The sequence below is a fragment of the Rhincodon typus genome, chromosome 39, assembly GCF_021869965.1.
Source record: "Rhincodon typus isolate 14 chromosome 39, sRhiTyp1.1, whole genome shotgun sequence".
NCBI classification, from domain to species: Eukaryota; Metazoa; Chordata; class Chondrichthyes; order Orectolobiformes; family Rhincodontidae; genus Rhincodon; species Rhincodon typus.
The window spans coordinates 3045032-3065545 of NC_063370.1; the positions used below are offsets into that span (position 1 = coordinate 3045032).

Sequence of the window (20514 nt, forward strand, 5' to 3'; positions counted from 1 at the left end):
AATTATATGCTCAGTGTGGCTCAATACAGGGATCGCGAGTTCATTTAAGGTGTTGTGTGTTTAAAAGGACAGGGAGTGAACGAGAAATTCCAATCAGACAGTCAGGAAGGCGCCCTCTGTGCTTCCAAGGCTACTCTGGATGTTCCAGGTGACAGAAGACGCACTAAACCAGAGTGACTTCATCCTTTCTCCCAGCCTGTCTGCCTCTCGTATCAGAGCTGTGAGGGCGAGAGGTGTCAACCCACCTCGAGGGAGGCTTTAAGTGTCAGGGAAGAGGTCACCGTGCTCTGCAATTCTGTCAACTACATCTGCTCGAGCGGTTCCAAACCAGAGCTGGCTGTACCCAAGAACTTATTACTCAGCCTCCTCCAGTTTTGTAGCCTCCCTCCTGTCAGGGGGCTCAGTATCTCACCACCGCCCCCATGATTCATTCCTCACAGTGCGTGTTGTTCAGCAGAACGAGTGAAGGACATGCCTGGAAAATCCAAATCCCAGCTCTCTCGGGCCAAGCCTTTCGCAGTCAGGGTACAGCCCTCATCTGGTTCAGAAGACCTTAGAGTAGAAGTAGGCCATTCAGCCCATCAGGCCTGCTAGAATCATAGAATTGCAAGAGCATGGAAGCAGGCTTTTCGGCCCATCAAGCCCCACCAAAAGAGAATCCCACCCACCCCCACATTTTCCCCACAGCCAATCCACCCAACCTGCACATCTTTGGACTATGGGAGGAAACCGGAGCACCTGGAGGGAATCCACACAGACATGGAGAGAATGTGCAAACTCCACACAGACAGACAGTTGCCCGAGGGTGGAATCAAACCCAGGTCCCCGGCGCTGTGAGGCAGCAATGCTAACCACTGAGCCACCCACAAGTGCTGTGCCATTCCATGGCTGATCTGAGAATCCAGGAATGGGGCTAATTCTTTCCAGCTCTCCTGCCAATCCAGGGGAGGAGTGCGATTCCGGTCACTGTCTGGGCTGCTCTCGGTTAACTCTACACAGACCGGGAAAGCAAAATCTGGAATTTCCTTTCTCGGTGAGAGTATATGATAGTCAGTGCGTGACTGGTTCCAGCAGCCCTTCTTGTCCTGCATTCAACATCTTCTTGGCTGCATTGAACTGACTTCCCTCAGCAACGGTCACGCACTGGTAACTCACCCACCTTAGGCAGAGAGTGCTATTTGGCTGTAGAAGCATCACAGCTAAATCAAACCATTCTCTCCTTCAGGGAATTGAATAGAAGGTGCTCCTGGTCAGCTCAACCCTGTACCCATCAATTTCTAGCAGTGTGACTGGGGGAATCTTTTGTTATCGCTGTTCAGTCATGCTGCGTCAGCAAACACACTTTAGCACCAGAGTATGATAAATATAAATAAATATTTACAATTACAATTGCAGTCTGAATTACATGCAATAGTTCTGAGGCCTGTGCACACTCATTCCCAAGTGGAAGTGTCAGCAGTGATCCTAGTTTCTGTGTTTGAGTCCCACTCCAGAGTTTTGAGTGGAATGTCCAGGCAGATACTCCTGTTGCAGAGAAAGAGCAATCGATTCTTGATCAGTCGGGAAATCAAGGGTTATGGGGAGAAAGCAGGAAAGTGGACATGAGGAATGTCGGGTCAGCCATGATCCTATTAAATAGCAGAGCAGACTCAAGGGGCTGAATGGCCTAATACCATTCCTATTTCTGATGGATATATGCTCTCAGTACTGAGGGTAATCTGCACTGGCAGAGATGTTGCCTTTTCTTTGAACGAGACATTAAACTGTTTGGCCTTTCATGTAGATGTAAGTAATCCCATGTCGTTAATTTTGAAAGACAAGGGTGTTATCCCTAGGGTCCTGGCCAATATTTATCTCTCAATCAATATCACAAAAATGTTTCATGGTTATATTACTTTGCTGTCTGTGGAAGCTCCCTGTGCCGTTGCTGTTTTCCCTATACAGCAACAGTGACTACACTTGAAAATCTGTAATGTGCTTCTGAACAACCAACAGTTTGAAAGGTGCTATAGCAATGCAAGTCTCTCTCTCCCCTCCAAAAGCAGTCTTCCTATGACTTTAGCACTGGTAAAAGTTTTGTTGCATTTACAATGACTGGAGATTGAGAAAGTGTATAGTTTAGGCAGCCTGGCCCTTTAAGATTGCAAAGCATCTTTTTAAAGTAATATTCTTCAATTGAAAGCTCACTGAAGATTATAGGCTTGGAGGGGTTTCATAATAGGTAGGGTAATTACAATTTTTTTGGCTTAAATTTAAAAGAAAACAGTTTGTAGTCCTAGAGTCGTACAGCATGGAAACAGACCCTTCAATTCAACCAGTCCATGCCAACCATTTTCCAAACTAAACTAGTCCCTCCTGCCTGCGCTAGGTCTATATCCCTCCAAACCTTTCCTATTCATGAACTTATCCAAATGCCTTTTTTAAAAGTTCTAATTTACCTGCATTGCCTCTTCAGCCCTCCACCCCGAATACTGGAGCGATGTGGTCACATCCTAGATGTAGCATTTGTAATTGGATCTGTGACATTCAGCATTAGATATGGTTCTACTACTGATTAGCATTTAATAAATAAATTTAACTGTGCCAATAATTACACTAGAATCCAATGTAAAATTATCAGTCAGAATTGCCACGGGATTCATTTGAGTTAGAGAATAGAATATAGAATATCCTTTCAAGTTATCCACACAATGCACCTTTGTAACTGAGTAAATACTGTACTAATCTCTACTACTTCCCCATGGCAACACCCTGACTAATCAGAGGTGACCTTCCTGATTTAAATTAGTCAGTTAATGAAGACCATTAATGGTGCCAACCAATCAGCAGCAACAAAATAGAAATTGCTGGAAAAGCTCAGCAGATCCGGCGGCATCTTGAGTTCTGAGGAAGGGTCACCGAACCCAAGACGTTAACTCTGATTTTCTCTCCACAGATGCCGCCGGACCTGCTGAGCTTTTCCAGCAATTTCTGTTTTTGTTTCTGATTTACAGCATCTGCAGCTCTTTAGGTTTTTGTGTGATAACAAGGCCTGGTGTGTGGGGTTTGGGGTAAGGACGTGGGAGAACTTCAAGCCCTAAAGTTATTGAACTCAATATTGAGTCCAGAAGGCTGTGGAATCCCCAAATGGAATCAGCACCCTCTTCTCGTGTTGTATAAATTATTGTTTCCCGCCTAAGTTTGTTTTCTTGCCTTATTGTCCTGAACAAAAAAAACTTCCAACTCATGTCGCCTTTTAACAATGCTCACGCTCAGTACCACCAAACAATCTGTTATAATGAAAAAAAGGTTCTGAAGGGCAAGAGGCTGTTGTGAAGAAAATCAAGGTATTAATTCATTTAAAATAATTTGAAAGAAAGTGTTTTCTGTGAACGGCGGTCACCAGGGAGTCTGATCAGCTGAGGGTCGGATGTATCTGGAATCTCTCAGTGTACTTTCCAAGGTCAGAGCTCTACCAACAGTGAAATTTTATGAGGGAAACAGGGAGACAGATTAGAAATGCATTGACACATGGGGTGATGTGTTTATACAATGGGCCCTGTATTTTTTAACAGCAAAAATCACCAGCCTCACTAAAAATAAACGAGGAACAACTGGTCTGTCAGCATTTTCTGAATTGCGTTCCTCACTGCCAGTGAATGCCACAGGTGTTAAGTTCATTTATATTTGTTTCCTCACTGCCTGCATCCCTCACATCATCCCCCCCACCCCTCCTTCCACCGTCCACTCCTTCAGGCTGTTCAACTCCTTAAGCCTTCACTTTCCCCCAGAGACATGGCACAGTGTCAGTTCATTGCACTTTTGATGTTGGAAGAAGGAAAATGAAAACCGCCCGTGGTGGCTCAGTTGGCAAAGGCAGCTAGCATGTGATGGGAGTGGACTTACACAGTGTCACCGATTTTTAGGCTGAAGAGCATAACTTGCTGCACTGCTGCGTCTCATCGCGATTATGTGCAGAGTTATGTATGTGACACTCTCAGCGGGAGGGAGGCTCTTGTGGTAGCATCCCTACCTCTGAGGCAGAGCACCCGAGTTTCAAGTCCCACTTGCTGCAGAGGGGTGTTGTAACATCTCCGTACAAGTTGCTTAGAAAATACCTCCGCAACGATGGGCTGTAGCAAGTCACTGATTTACTTGGGATCAGCAGGAGAGCCACAAGACCCATTTTAGCTCATACATGCGGAAATCCCCAAGGGTGCCCAGTCGTGATTCAACAACAACTTGAATTTAAATTCCACCAAAGTTTGCCAAACAAGAGGAGAGAGAGGAGGAGGAAGTTCAGGCAGGCCATTCCAGAACTTTGTTGGGGTTGGGGGTGTGGTTTGCAGTTTTGAAAGATGGAGACAGAGATTGGTGAAGTGGTAATGTCACTGGATTAGGAAACCAGATACTCAGACTAATCCTGGGAATGTGGATTCAAATCCCACCACAAGAGCCAGTACATTTTTAAATTCAAATACATCTGTATTTAAAAGCAAGTTATCATGAAACTATCATCGTTTGTTGTAAAAACCCACCTGGTTCACTAATATCCCTTAGGGAAGGAAATCCACCATCTTTACGCAGTCTGGCCTATATGTGACTTCAGACGCACAGCAAAGTGGTTGACTCTTAACTGCCCTATGGGCAATTAGGAATGGGCAATAAATGTTGGGGCTATCCAGTAATGCCTGCACCCTGTGCATAAATGACAAGTGAGTTAGTGCTGTAAGATTAAAATTACAAAATAACTGGCAAAACGTCCTTGGGAGAGTGTGAGGTGTAAATATTTCACACAGAAGGCTAGTACACAATATGTGAAAGGATGGCACAGCTAGGTTCCATAGGATGTTGTAAAAATTAATCAAATATGTTCTTGGAAGATTTGGGGGAAAGAGTAGGGGTTTGGTATTAAATTGGGCAGCTCTAATGTCAGTAAGGGGTCACAATTTCAGAATTGTCAGCATGAGAGTTACGAGTGAGATGAGGAAGGGCCCCGACCCGAAACGTTTCTGCTCCTCTGATGCTGCCTGGTCTGCTGTGTTCCTCCAGCTCCACACTGTGTTATCACTGACTCCAGCATCTGCAGTTCTTACTGCCTGTGAGTGAGATGAGGAGAAACTTCTTTACTCAGAGAGTTTTTTAGGATTTGGAATGCGTTGCCTGGGAGAGTGGTGGAGGCCATTTCCATAGGAGGCTTCAAAAGAGAGTTGGATATTTTTGAAAGGGTTGAAGTTAGAGGGCTACAGGGATAGGCTGGAGAGTGGGACTAGCTGGGGAGCTCTTTCAGGAGGCAGTATAGACACGATGGGTTGAATGGCCTTCTTCTGTGCTGTTAAAATTCTACAATTCATTTTGAAAGACCCAACACAGGCACAATGGTTGAATGTGAGATAACAAGGTGTCGAGCTGGATGAACACAGCAGGCCAAGCAGCATCAGAGGAGCAGGAAGGCTGACGTTTTGGGCCTAGACCCTTCTTCCACAATGGTTAAATGGCCTCTTTTGCTGTATAATTCTCTGATTATGGAGTCTTGTTTTAGAGCCAAATTTCTGATTTCTCTCTTTCTAAAACGGTGTTATCTGACTTTGTGGTTCTTTGAAATAGCTCAGAAAGTCTCGACGACAAGATGTAGATATGATGCACAGACACGATGGCTTCAGGAAGAGAGGAAATGAGCAGCTAATGGAAGTGGGGAGGGGAAGTGCTGGGTTTGAGGGGAGGAGTATATTTACTTTGGGTTGGGTTTTCAGTCCTGAGGATGCGTTTGGCAGTCTGGGCAAGTAAACACTTCCAGTTTGGATTGTGTCAGACTGGATCAGTTGGCTGGAGACAGAGCACTCAAACTTCACCTCTTCTGGGCCATTTAATTCAGGCTGAGAGTCAGTCTGCCTCTTCATGTGGGTGTTATAGATCCCAGCTGGTAAATTACCGGAGGTATCCTAGCCATAAATATTCTCACTGCCAAGTCAGCTGAGCTGCCCTGGCAATAGTATGCCATCTGTGGGATCTTGCTGTGTACCCCATAGTGTCATCGAGCCCAAGATCCCACTCATCTTTTGCACGTAAGATGTTTTTCCAAGGAACAAAAGGGCTTCACTAGAGTGTTTATCAGACAATGTTGGATACTGAGCCACATCGAAGCACAGGCAAACTAAAAGCTGAGTCCAAGTTGAGGGGTTTAAGGAGCATCTTAAAGGAGGCAAGGGCCAGAGAGGAAATTGCAGAGTTTGTGGCCCAGGCAGCTAAAAGCAAGGAGGTTATAAACAGGGATTGGACACTATGGGGTTATAGAATTCACACAGGATCCCCAACAGTGTGGAAGCAGGCCACTTGGCCCATTGCATCCACACCAACCCTTCCAACAGCATCCCACCCACACTCACCCCAGCAATTCCCCTGGCCAATCCACACAGCCTGCACAGTTTAGCACAGCCAATCCATCCTAACCTACACATCTTTGGGCTGTGGGAGGAAACCAGAGCACCTGGAAGAAACCCACACAGACACAGGGAGAATGTGCAAACTCCACACAGACAGTCGCCCGAGGGTGGAATCGAACCCGGGTCCCTGGTGCTGTGAGGCAGCAGTGCTAACCACTGAGCCACCGTGGGGACATGCCTGAGATGTATAAAATTATGAGGGGCATAGGGGGTGGACATTAATTCAAAGTAAGATGCAGAACATTTAGAGGGAATGCAAGGGAATTACTTTTCACTCAGAGGGTGGTGAGAATCTGGAACTCACTGTCTGTAAGGGTGGAAGAAGCCTTATAACATTTAACGAGTATTTAGATGTGGACTTGCAATGCCACTCCACAATGGTTATCATTAGATTCTTAATTCCAGATTTTTAAAAAATTAAATTCAAATTCCGCCACAGTAGAATTCAAGCCCCTGTCCTTCAGAACATTACCAGGGTCTCTAGTCCCAGTGATATTAGCACTAGGCCATTCCCTCTCCCAGTGAATCCCCAATCCACTCCCTCCATGGCACAAACGGTCCTCTCTCAGGTAGGAAGACCAAAACTGTGCTCAGTACTCCAGATGTGGTCTCACCATGGGCCCCATAGAGAACAGTAAGATATCCCCACGTCTGAAGGCAGGTTCTCTTGCAGCAAAGGCTCATATACCATTTGCCTTCGTAATTGCTTGCTGTACCTGCCTGTCTACTTGTCGCAGTCATATGGCTGTTAGTAGGATCTTGCTGTGCACACCTTTGCTTCCTATATTACAACAGTGACCACATTTCAAGCACTTCATTGGCTGCAAATCTCATTGGAATGTCTTGGACATAGAGACAAACTATCCAATCATTTGGCCGTGCCAAATATCCTGAAAATACTCAAACAGTTGCACCAACAGCGACATCCTCGAGCAGGCCAATGTCCCTAGCATCGAGGCACTGACCGCCCTTAATTGGCTGCGGAGGGCCAGGCATACCATCTGCACGGCCGATACAAGACTCCTCCATCAGGTTATCTACTCCCCAGCTTCTAAACTCCAGGTGGAGGGAGGAAATGCTTCAGTGATACCCTCAAGGCCACGCTGGCGAAGTGAAGCATTCCCACAGATGCTGGCACTCACTGGCCCAAGACTGTCCAAAGTGGAGAAGGAGCATCTGGGAAGGCATTGAGCACCTCGAGACTTGCCTTTGGGGGACAAATGGAATCCAGTTGAAAATAGTGAGAGGAGCACACCGCCCCACCCACCCCACCCCATGACCACCTCCTGCCCCAAGTGTAACGGAGCCTGCGGTAGCTTCATCAGTCTGTACCACCACCTATGGACTCTCCCTGAGAGTGGAAAAGAGTCATCCTCTTCTGTGAGGGACCTACAACGATGAGAACTGAACAAAACACATGTTGCGAGTGAATCCCACCAGGACGCAAGACAAGACACTGCATTTCTTTGCTTGAACTTTTATTGGAAAATTATTTTACAAAAATTAATCTTCCAAAACAAACAATATTTTTTAAAAAAAAAGGAGAAATCTAACCAGCATATTCTACAAAATGAAATGATCTATGTACAAAACATCACTGTACAAGGGGTCTGGGACACTGCTTTCCCCCCACACAGCAGACTGTTGTCACTCGGGATGGGTCCCATCAGCTTCTCAAAACCACAGGATACCGTGGCATGCTGGGAACTTGTGTTCATGACCGCGGCAGAAATTCATGTCGAATGAAGTGGGCAAAGCCCCTATTGAAACTCGTTGGGAAAAGGGAGTTGGGTGGTGGAAGAGAAGGGGGTGTTAATAGGTACCAGGCTCTCTTATCGCCTCTTCTCCATGCCACCCACCCAGGCCAAAAGTTGCCCCCTGATCACCCGACCCCGCGTGTCCTGACGCATCTGCATTGAGAGTCTTCACCAATTCAGAAGCAGGTGACATCGCCCATCTCCCCACGTGGCTCAGCATTCGGTAAATGCACCTTCTTGTTTTCAAGTTGCAAGGGATCAGAAAGATCCCAGATTCGAAGCCCAGGGTCCACCCGCATCGTGTTGGCTCAGTCAGAGTGGACCTGGGGTGCAGTGTTTCTTTGGGGAGGTGGGGAACAGTTTCAGAGCCCCCTCTCAAGTCCAGGAATGTGAGGGGGTGATGGTGGAGGTGGGGTGGTTACCTTGGGTAAGAATACCAGTCCTGGCTCTCCACTCTCGATCACCAGCCTTAGGCACATTGTGGTCAAATTACTCATTGCCTGGGTGCACAGACTGACCACTCACTATCCAACAGTGCGGGACTTCAGCATTTGTACAATGCCGGGAGGTTGGAAAGTGTAGCAGACTGTTTGATGGGCAGCAGGATCAGTATCTCACAAAATGAGACTGAACTTCCCAGCCTTTTGAAAGCAGCGCCCCTTAAAGGGACAAAGATTTCTTGGAATACATGTCTTTTTTACCCACCCCCATCACTGCTACTGGCCCAGATTGAACACAAGTTTCCTCAAACAGTTTTGTTTCATTCACCTAAAACCTCAGTTGGTCTTTCGAACTAAACAAGGACTCAAACTGAAACAAAAAAATTCACACAGTAATAAATAGTTTCGAAGCCTGTTTGATGCAAAGTAATCACGAAACACTCAGCTTTCCCGTACAGGGTGCACCAAAAGAGACATGAGAAATACAAGGAACCGACTCTACCAGAATTCATCCCTGAGGTGACTTTGAGCGATTGGTTATACAGCTCATCGATCCAGCTGTTGCGCAGCTATTGCTACATGTTGAAGAAGACTTTTCCTTTCCCTAACAAGTGCCTGATTTTTCGTAACTGCCCTGATTTTAAGGAATCGATTTTACAAAGACACATTGCATGTGGTGGGGGAAGGGGCCATAGACTTTGACATGGAGCTGAGATATCCTGAGAGCTACAAAGAATAGGGCGTCTGAAATTCCACAGTCAGTGTCCATTTTAATTAGGCTCAAACCTATGCCCCACCCCACCCCAAACAAACACCTTCAAACTATAGCGAGCCTGACTTTTCTTTCTGTCACACCGTTCCCCAATTTGTACTTTTACCCGATCTTCGGATTGAATGTTTTAGTTCTGGAGAGGGAGGTTTGGTCACAGAAATTGGCAGGACGAGTCGGTTGGTTACAGAATGTATCTCTCCCAGGAGCTCACACAAGGGGAAATTGTCAATCCCAAGGGAGATACAATACACCCATTAGAAAATGCCAGAAAAATCATCAACCAATCTCTGATGGATTCCCCTGAGTTAATATCCACCACAAGGAGAGCTACGAACAAATCTGGGTCTATAAATGCAAACTGGAGAAGTGGTTAAACCCTCTCCACATGGTACAGTACTTCAAAATCTAAGTGCAAAGCTGATGCTGCATTGTAACCTCAGCAATGGAGGGAGATTCTCATCTGGTTTTAACCCCAGAGCTCCAGGCAGTGCTAGGACCATCCAGTAACCTTTCAACCCCAGCCCTCCTTATGTCTCTACCTGACATCCCACTCCTCACCTCAGGTTCACAGTCCAGGTGAACCCGATCCTCCTGAAACTAAGGGCAGTGGTGAAGGTGTATCCTGCTTTTGGTCCGAGATCAGGAGGCTCTGCTCTGTGGGGCTTCCGGGGAGCTTGAGGTTATTTCAGATCAGGGAAAAGCACAGGAACAGCTTTTTGCTACAGACCCTGACGGAAAAGGGGGGGGGTTACAGTAACCATTGATCGCTCCAACAAGAATATCTACATCTTGGCCCTGAAAAGTCGTCATTCTTTTTATCTCTCTCTCTCTCTTCTTTCTTTCATCTCGTCCGTCCAGCGGAGTCAAAAAAGTTTCAGAGGGGACCTTCCGAATTCTTTTTCCAATGGTCCCCTCAGGGATTGACCGAGTGGCCCTTCCCAAGCTCCTGAGAGTTCATCTCCACCGAGGCATGCGGAAGATGGCCATGGTGTGCATGAAGAAGTTGAGAAAGGTCCAGTACCAGACTGGCCAACGCCTTCGGTCCCACTCCTCAACCTGTAATATCAAGGAGGACAGCGAGGTCGTTACTTCCTTTGGCAAATCAAGAAAGTAAATTTCCAATTGCTAATACAAAACTTAGAAACGCAGAAAATAGGAGCAGGAGTAGGCCATTCGGCCCTTTGAGCCTGCTCTACTATTCATTACGATCATGGCTGATCATCCAACTCAGTCCCCAGTTCCCACTTTCTCCCCCATACCCTGGGATCACCCTTCATTCTCCTAGTCTCCAGTCAATACGATCCTAACTGATCCAGTCTTTCTTCATATGTCAGTCCCGCAATCCCAGTCTGGTAATCTATATACATTATGACAATCTTACTGTTTCCAATGCTTGCTTCCTGCTGTCAAAACTGTGTGTCACATTTTTTTCTCTCAGAATTTACCATCATTAATTTCTCCTATTGATAAATTCCTATTCAGTTTGCTATGTCAACAGTCATGGCATTCTTGCTGTCTCTAGGCACTAGATGTCTCTGTGGAGCTCACAGGAGGCCCCATTTCAATTTCCTTTTATTCTGTTTATGCATCAACTGTTCAAGGAAAAGGTTACAAGTTATTACCAAAACAGTCAAATGTTATTAAAATACTCAAGGGAACTTGGATGAACTTATATTTGGGACATGTTCAGACAAATATTACATTGCCAACAGAGTAAACACTGTGAATGTAAGATAGTTGTTGGATTTTTTTTGCGCCCTCGCACACTGTTAACTCCGTATCAAAAACAGCTGCCCATTCTGTGGGTGAGTTTTATTCACTGCGAAGTTCAGAGTGAGCAGATTCACTGAACATTCTCTGTGGGAGATTCCTGCTCACTCCTTGTTAAGCTACACTGGTTCCTGGACTAGCAATATCTCTATTTTAAAATTCTCATGCTATTTGCAAATCCCTCTTGCCTATCCCTATCTGTATAAACCCCTCCAGCCTTAAAACCCTCGGAGTCTCATCCACTTCCTACCTCTTGTGCATCCCCTGGTTTTAATCACTCCACCATTTGCAGCCCTGCCTTCAGCTGCCTGGGCTCCAAGCTCTGGAATTCCCTTCCTAACCCTCTCCGTCCTTCTCCCTTCTCCTTTAATACCATTCTGAGCACTTAATCCAATCCCCTGTTCATGGCAAACTTGGTCTGATAACTTGCCCACCTTATGGGGTTAAAGGTGTTATTCAAATGCAACATGTTGTTGAATCACTGCACTTCTGTGCAGTGTAAACACTAGGCATTGTCCGGCTAGGTATTTAGAGGACAAAATATCAAATCAGATTTTAGTGGGGACAGCTGGTTTCCCCATCTCCCAAAAGCACACATGACCCCATTACCTGCCTCAGTCTCCTGTTCCCTGGCAACACAGCAGCTCAGTGGTTAGCACTGCTGCCTCACAGCGCCAGGGACCCACGTTCGACTGTCTGTGTGGAGTGTGCACATTCTCCCAGTGTCTGCGTGGGTTCCTGCCCACAGTCCAAAGATGTGCAGGTTACGGTGGATTGGCCGTGCTAAATTGCCCCATAGTGTCTAGGGATGTGCAGGCTAGGTGGGTTAGCCATGGGAAATGCTGGCTCACAGCATTTCTGGGTCGGGGTGGGATGCTCTTCGGAGCATTGCTGTAGATTCAATGGGCCAAATGGCCTCTTTCCATGCTGTAACATAAGAAATAGGAGCAGGAGTAGGCTATTTGGCCCATCGAGCCTGCTCTGCCAATCTATAAGATCATGGCTGGTCTTTCTCGTGGACTCAGCTCCACTTACCCTCCCTCTCACCATAACTTTAATCCCTTTACTGTTTGAAAATCTATCTTTGCCTTAAAAACATTCAACAAGGAAGCCTCAACTGCTTCCCTGGGCAGGGAATTCCACAGATTCACAACCCTTTGGGTGAAGAAGTTCCTCCCCAACTCAGTCCTAAATCTGTTCCCCCTTATTTTGAGGCTATGCCCCGAGTTCTAGCTCCACCCGCCATTGGAAACAACCCCCGCTTCTATCTTATCTATTTTCTTCATAATTTTATAAGTTTCTATGAGATCCCGCCACCTCATTGTTCGAAATTCCAAGGAGTACAGTCCCAATCTCCCTTCATAAGCTAACCCTGTCAACTCTGGAATCAACCTAGTGAACCTCCTCTGCACCTTTCTCAAGTAAGGAGACCAAAACTGTGGGGATTCTGTGATTCCCGGTAAATTAAAACTTGCGAGAGAAAGCAGTCCTTTTGAGTATCTGTTATCGTTTGACACAGCGGGAGGGGACTGTACATCGAAGTGTGTTTAATTTGCACAGAAGGATTGCAGAGGGGGCAGGGACCTCAACTCCTGAACCACAAGCAACCAGCTGCTGCTTCTTTGTGATGACAATCAATTTGTTTATGAGCGAAAGGTTGGGCTGGTTTGGGCTTATGCCTAGAGGCAAGCAAGTGGAGAGGGAGTCACGAGACTATCAGGCAGCTGCCCAGTGAGTCAGCAACTAAAAATAAACCCGGCATATATAGAGAGTTAAACAGGACAAGAGCCGCAAAGCTCGTAAAACTACCTCGCACGGAGCACAGTGAGTCAGAGGGCTCACCATTCCCGCACTAACAGAAGCGTACATTTCTGTAGCGCCTTTAGCAGTCAATTGCCCCAGCATGTTTTCACAGAAGTGTTAACAAAGCAGAAATTAAGACGTGGGGAGGCACTAGCGTTCGAAAGCTTGGTCAAAGAGCTGGGTTTTCGGCAGCATCTTTAAGGATTTATTCCTGGCGCTGACTGGAGGGTCGTGTAACACTATTTCACAGAGAGTTGAGAGGGAAGAATACCCAAACCCCTCAGCATCCTGACCAATCCCTAAACCGGCACCTCCAGAACAAATTAGCTCATGGGATCTTGCTGTGTGCAAATTGGCTGCCGCCTTTCCCACATGACAACATGTCAGAAGGGGAGGCAATGGCCCAATGGTATAATCGCTGGACTGTTAATCCAGAGACCCAGATAATGTTCTGCAGACCTGGGTTCAAATCCTGCCATGGCAGATGATGGAATTTGAATTCAATAAATATCTGGAATTAAGAATCTAATGATGACCATGAATCCATTGTTAGGGGGGAAAAACCCATCTAATTCACTAATATGAAACTGCCATCCTTACCTGGCCTGGCCTACATGTGACTCCAGACCCACAGCAATGTGGTTGACTCTCAACTGCCCTCTGGGCAATAAATGGGATGGGCAATAAATGCTGCCTGGCCAGCAATACCCACATCCCGTGAACAAATAAAGATAAAAAAGAGAGAAGTACCTCAGGGGCCTGTGAAGCCCTTTGAGGCACCCTGAGGCAGTGAAAGGCGACACAGAAATGCAACTCCTCACTTCCTGGTATTCCGCAGTTTTGCTTGGCAGGGGGAACACTATCTTACAGTAAAGTCACAACAGAGCTGCGTTTACAGCTCATTTATCAAAATGCCCCAGTCTTATCAGATTTTCTTGGTGCAGGGCCTGAGCCACAGTCTATGTGCATTCAGCCAGAGTTTGGATTTTCAATTTAGTAGTTGTTGTCGGGAATCTGGTCCAGGAGAATTCTATGAGGAGCCGGGATTTTTGCACAGGCCTGGTTTTTCTGAGATGCACAAATATTGGGAAGCACATCAAATGATGCCATTCCTTTGCCGTTTCATTCCACCAATTGCAATAAGTTGAGAAGTTTTACCAATCCGCATGTTCTGTTCTACCCTTCCAGGACAGGGTTGCTTCAGGAGTGAAGGATTTGGTGTGTAATCCAGGCTGTAATGGCAGCGCTGTGTTGTGGGGTCTTGGGGAATTAATTGGCAATTGTGCTCATTAAATAACAATAAGAAGAAAAATAAGGAGTGGACCATTCGGGGAGGTCATGTTGGAACTGTACAGGACTTTGGTGAGACTACAGCTGGAGTACTGTGTGCAGTCCTGGTCCCCGCGCTATAGGAAGGATGTGATCGCACTGGTGGGGGTGCAGAGGAGATTCACCAGGATATTGCCCGGGGATGGAGAATTTCAGCGATGGAGAGAGACTGGATAAGCTTGGGTTGTTTTCTCTGGAGCAGAGAAGACTGGTTGAAGTGTATAAGATGATGAGGGGCATGGACAGGGTGGAAAGGGAGCTGTTTAATCGAAGGGTCGATATCCATTTTAAAGTGAGACGGAATTTGAGGAAACTCTTTCTCACCCAGAGGGTAGTGGGGGTCTGGAATGCACTGCCTGGGAAGGAAGCTGAGGAGGGGAACCTCACAACCTTTAAAAAGTAGTTGGGATGAGCACTCGAAATATCATAATATTGAAGGTTATAGGCCCAGGGGAACTGGTGTAGATTTGGGTTTAAAGCTTTGTGATCAGCCTTGATCGTACTGAAGGGAGAAGCAGACTTGATGGGCTGAAGGGCCTCTTCTGTACTGGGTGATTCTTTCAGCCCATCAAGCCTGCTCCACCATTCAATACAATTAAGGCTGAGCCCACGGCTTCACTCCATTCCCCATCTGCCTCAGTTCCTCAGAAGACCAATGTCTCTCAAGCCCATAATAAAATACAATCATCACAGAAAATGCCGGAAATCACAGTGGATTAGGCCGCATCCATGGAGAGAGAGCAAGCTAACATTGCATGTTTAGATAACTCTTTGAAGAGTCACCTAGACTCAAAAGGTTAGCTTGCTCTCTCTCCATGGATGCGGCCTAATCCACTGTGATTTCCAGGGATTTTTTTGTTCTCAGTACAGATTTCAGCAAAGCTCTGACCTTAAATACATTTAACAATGGAGCACTAACAGTCCTCTAGCGTGGAAAGTTCCAACGTCTCACAAACCCTTTCCGAGTGAAGAAATTTCTCTCTCATTTCAACTAAGTAGCAGGGAAGGGGTGTCATAAAAAGATCCCATGACATGTTATTTTGGAGGAACGTGAAGTGGGATGTTTTCCCCGACATCCTGACCCACATTTGTCAATTTGCCTCAAGGTTGTTTGTTAAAACAAAAAGCCATTTCAGAGCATTGGCAGCAAACAGACAAGAGATGGGAGATAGCTGGAGGAGGCTGGAATTGGCCGCAGTAACCCTAGAGAAGTGGGTCAAGGGGTCGGCGGTGTCAGGGAAGGAATACTTCAAAGAAAGCAGCCGTCGACCAAGGAACGCAGTGATGCTCCTCACAGTTCAATAGCCAGGCACACACCAGAGGTTCACACAAGCACAAAGAGCAACCACACAGGAGGGGTGCTCACGGGGCATTGGAGAAAAGGCAACATTGAATCCCAAATCTCTGGCTCAGTCAATGCTCCTTGTGTGTCATTATAAAGAAAACATCAAGACCCATCAATCTTCTTTAATCCTAAACCACATCCCAAAATAAACCAACTTGTTTTTATGGTGCATGCGGATTTTCAAAGAAAAAAATGAAAGTTGCATCAGAGACAGAGTAAAGTCGTACTTGTTTTTATGTTTTAGTCATCTCAGTCACCCTAAGGGAGTATCCAGTGGCCTCAAAGCAGACAACTCTTTTGTGATTCAAATCAGTGCAAAACATTTAGGGTCCCCCTGATGCCCCTCAGTTACTGAGGGAGGGTTGGAGGTGACTGTTCCATCAGATTGTCTGTGATATTACTGATTTACTAAGCTGAAAACTAAGCAGCAAAGGCTGGAGCTGGATTTAGCAAATCCCCCACCACGACAATATTTCTTTTTAGTAGTTAATGGAACGTGGGTGTCGCTGACTGGGCCCAGCATTTATTGCCCGTCCCTAAATACCTTGAGGTGAACTGCCTTCCTGAACCTCTGCAGTCTTCTGGGTGTAAATAGACCCACAATGCCCTTAGGGAGGGAATTCCAGGATTTTGTCCCAGCAACAGAGAAGGATAGGCGATATATTTCCAAGCCGGGATGGTGAGTGGTTCTTGCAGGGGATGGTGTTCCCATGTATCTGCTGCCCCTTGTCCTTCTAGATGGAAGTGGTCGTGGGTTTGGAAGGTGCTGTCTGAGGATCTTTGGTGAATTTCTGCAGCGCATCTTGTCGACGGTACAACTGCTGCTACTGAGCGTTGGTGATGGAGGGAGTGGGATGTTTATGCATGTGGTGCCAATCGAGTGGGGGCTGCTTTGTCCTGGATGGTGTCGAGCTTCTTGAGTGTTGTTGGAGCTGCAAGTTGGGATGGTGAGTGGTTTGGAGGGGAACTTGCAGGGGATGGTGTTCCCATGTATCTGCTGCCCTTGCCCTTTGAGATGGGGTAATGGTGGTGGGTTTGGAAGAAGCTCGCTGCTGTTGGAGCAAGTTATGCTCCCTTCACCCTAACACGAGGCTGCCTGTCCCAGCAAACAATGTAACAGCTACAGGTGAATTCAGGAGCTGCAGGTCTTGGGTAAAACTCACAGAATCATCTAGATCTGACCTGGTTTGCAGCCGACAGCTACACACACACACACTGTATGATAAGTGCCAGGAAGGCAGACAGCAGATAGTCACCCCAAGGGCAATATTACACCCCCTGCATCACACCAAGCTTAAGACACAGAGACTAGCTCACTTACTGGCCCCAGCTGAAATCAGGTCATGGGGCAAACTGAGTCCTACATTTCTGCAGTGCCTTTCACAATCTCAGGGGCCCCCACAGTCACTGAAGTACTCTTTGAGTCATGTACTACAGTGTATTACAGAAGTACTACAGTGTGGAAGCAGGCTGTTCGGTCCGCAGAGTCTGCACCGACCCTCTGAACAGCATCCCACCCCATCTCTGTAACTCTGCATTTCCCCATGGCTAACCCACCCGGCCTGCACACCCCTGGGCACTACGGGCAATTGTGGTTGGTTGGCTCACCAAACTGTGTGTTTCTTCCTTGATGCTGTTGGTCCTCAGTGCGGCTTCCAGTGCAGCTGGGAATTCTGTTTTGTTGGCATCTCTGCAGTTATAGTTAAGTCCGCGGTTGAGAACAGCTTTCTCTGTATCTGTCTGAGAGGTTTCTTATCCAGGTGTCTGAGCTACAAATCTACTCTAAAACTATGGGGCAATTTAGCACGGCCAATCCACCCTAACCTGCACATCCTTGGACTGTGGGAGGAAACCCACACAGACACGGGGAGAATGTGCAAACTCCACACAGACAGTCACCCGAGAGTGGAATCGAACCCGGGTCCCTGGCGCTGTGAGGCAGCAGTGCTAACCACTGGGTCAGCGTGCCCCCTCCATTTGCACATAGCGAGCTCCCGAAAGTAGAAACATACCAATGACCCAGATAATTTTTTGATTAGCATTATTTGAGGAATTAGTATAGGGGGTATAGCTGTGAGGTGCCTGGGGCTGTTTGATGAATACAAGATGTTGTTCCCTCGGTGTTGCTGGTCCCTTGCCTGTGGAGATAGGGGAGGATGACTGTGCGGGTATACTCCATCATGCAGTATTTACCAAAAGCTGGCACAAACTCGTGTGGGGATTTCAGGGCTACACGTAAACAACCTCTTTGCACGCTCACAGTGAAGACTTAATGACAGAAGAGAAAATGAAGAGGAAATGAACCAGCAAAGCCAAGGATGGGAGCAGCTGCCCCTTTAAGTAAGCACAGCAGCTCCATATATTTCGGAAGCTTTGACACTTCACAATTATCAAACAAAACTGAAACAATTCAGATGAGACAAATCCAACAGAATACATAAGCACAACCAAAGAAACTCATAAAACTTCAACAATAATCCTGCCTCCAGTCTCCAATTTCATTTTTATTGTGCCAGGTATTCTCCCTTCCCTCTTTAAAACCCTGAAGCTTCCTGTCTCTTGTGAATCATCATCTGCCTCCTGGGCAACAGTCAACGATCAACACAAATGTTCGTGACCAAGTGAATTTAACCCCTTACTCGTGACTTTTTTTCTTAAAAAACTGACTGGTCTCAGTAAACGTCAGCATAAATCTGTGAAGATTTGTTTCTTAAAACCCAGCTGCTCTCACTGTTGTCCCTTTAGGAAATATTACCTGCTTTTCTTGGGCATTCCAGCCCCATATGTGACTCCAGTCCCATTCCAAAGGGCCTCCCCTTGCAAGTACACCAGTTGTTCCAAAGGGAAGGCTCACAACACACAGGCAATAAATGCAAGGGTCAAAACTGAGAACAAAAGCGATAAAGCAGCCAATTTGCAAGGGCCCTATTAATCTGATTCGGCAATGTTGGTTGAGGGGTGCATGAACCTTTACTCTGTATTTTAACTCTTGTTGACCCTGTCCCAGATGTGTTTGATCCAGATGGAGTTGAAGGAATTTTATGTTCACTTGGAGTTTAAAGACTAGGGATAGTTTTTCAACCGTATTCACCTTGCACTGTCCCTGTCCCAGGAGTGTTTAATGGGGACGGTGTCGAGGGAACCTTTAAAAGAGTTGAGGGGTGAATGTTGGCCAAGTCATCAGGGAGACCTTCCTCACTCTCACTCAAGGTTTAAGTTTGCAAGTTGAGTTTCTCTGAAGGATGGGGACGGGTCTGCAGTGGTTAAAAGAACAGCCCCCCACTCTCCCAGGTACTGAGTCCCATAAAATGTAGCAAAGGTCCCCACATTGAAACTGGGGAGGCGATGGCCTAGTGGTATTATCGCTGGACTGATAATCCAGAGACCCAGATAATGTTCTGGGGCCCGGGTTTGAATCCTGCCACAGCAGACGGTGGAATTTGCATTCTACAAAAATCTGGAATTAAGAATCTAACGATGACCGTGAATCCATTGTTGATTGTCGGGAAAAACCCATCTGGTTTGCTAATGCCCTATTCAGGAAGGAAACTGCCATCCTTACCTGGTCTGGGCCTACATGTGACTCCAGACCCACAGCAATGTGGTTGGCTTTTAACTGCCCTGTGGGCAATTAGGGATGGGCAATAAATGCTGGTTTGGCCAATGATGCCCATGTCCCACGAATGAAATGAAATCCTTGCTCTGTAGCACCAATCGCCACCACCACCATGCGCACCCCCCCTCCCCCCAACCCCCACCCCATGAAGAGAGAGGGGGGGGACAGCAGGAAAGAACGAAAGGCTGACTCACCCTCTCCATGTGGTAGGTGTGCAGTTGGTCTGCCATTTGCCGGAGCTGGATCCCAATCTGCCGGATAATGGCGTCATCGTCCCCTACGTCCTGCTGGGCGTTTCCGCCCCGCAGAGTGAGCGGTGAGACAACCCCTTCCTCTGATCTGATGGTCTGAATCTGCCGGGATCCACCTGGAAAGACGTGCACAAGAGGGTCAGAGCAGGCCCAGGCATTGGGCACCAACATTTAATATTGTCCTCAACACCTACCACCAAACCCCTCAACTCTTGCACTGCTATACCAGATGGTAGAACTCACAACAACTTCCATTTACATAGTACCTTCTAATGCAGCAAGCGACAATGTACAGGAGAAGAATTACGCCACTCGGCCCATCTGCTTCTGCTTCCAGTAGGGTAAACAAAACACCACCCAATGCTGAAGCACATGAGACAGTGAAATGGATAGACCAAAGCTCAGTCAAAGAGCTAAGTCTTAAGGAGCATCCGCGAGGGAGAGATATGAGTGCAGAGTCAGGGAGGGAGTCCCAGCACTCGGTGGGGCCAGATAGCTGAAGATACAGCCGCCGACGGCACAGCGAATAAAAACCTGGATGCGCTCCAGGCCAGAGTTAGATGGATGTGGCTATCTCAGAGGGTTTTGGGGGCTAGACAGGGATAGAGGGAAGCAAGACCATGGAATGACTTGCAGACCGAGATGATAGTTTAAATTCACGGCCCAAGGCACTGTTCTCCCAGTTCCGTGAAAGCGACTGAAAGAGGTTGTGCAATCAGACATCATGTTTCACAACCTGCTCAAAGACATTGGAAATGAGCAAGCAGCTCTTAGCCCGACATAACAGTTTGCAAATACTAAACAATATATTGCAATGACTCAAGTGCACATTTTTGTACATTGGTAGCACGCTTGCTTCGGAGTCACGAGGTCATGGCTTACAGTCATAATCAACAAGACTTCAACGCAAGCTGACTATCCCAGTACAGTACAGAAATAAAAAAGGATGCACTTCACTGTCAGAGGGCCAGCGCTGAGGGAGCGCCGCACCGTCGGAGGGCCAGCGCTG

The 20514-nt window shown here is 46.9% G+C and overlaps 1 protein-coding gene across 3 annotated transcripts in view; it reads right to left on the reverse strand.

The window, feature by feature from the left end:
- The window catches only part of LOC125487279, a 59394-nt gene that overhangs the window by 38077 nt on the left and 803 nt on the right, over window positions 1–20514 (reverse strand). The window contains exons 1-3 of one of the 3 annotated variants that reach the window (XR_007265774.1): window positions 19772–20258; window positions 19449–19621; window positions 7884–10447 (exon numbers count right to left, since the gene is read on the reverse strand). Coding sequence is in view for 2 of the 3 variants with exons in the window: in XM_048618148.1 (XP_048474105.1) it covers window positions 10346–10447; window positions 19449–19621 (275 nt within the window). In the remaining variant the exon portion in view is untranslated. Of the gene's footprint in view, window positions 1–7883; window positions 10448–19448; window positions 19622–19771; window positions 20259–20514 lie in introns of those variants that run through there. The other 2 variants (XM_048618148.1, XM_048618147.1) reach the window with 2 other exon arrangements.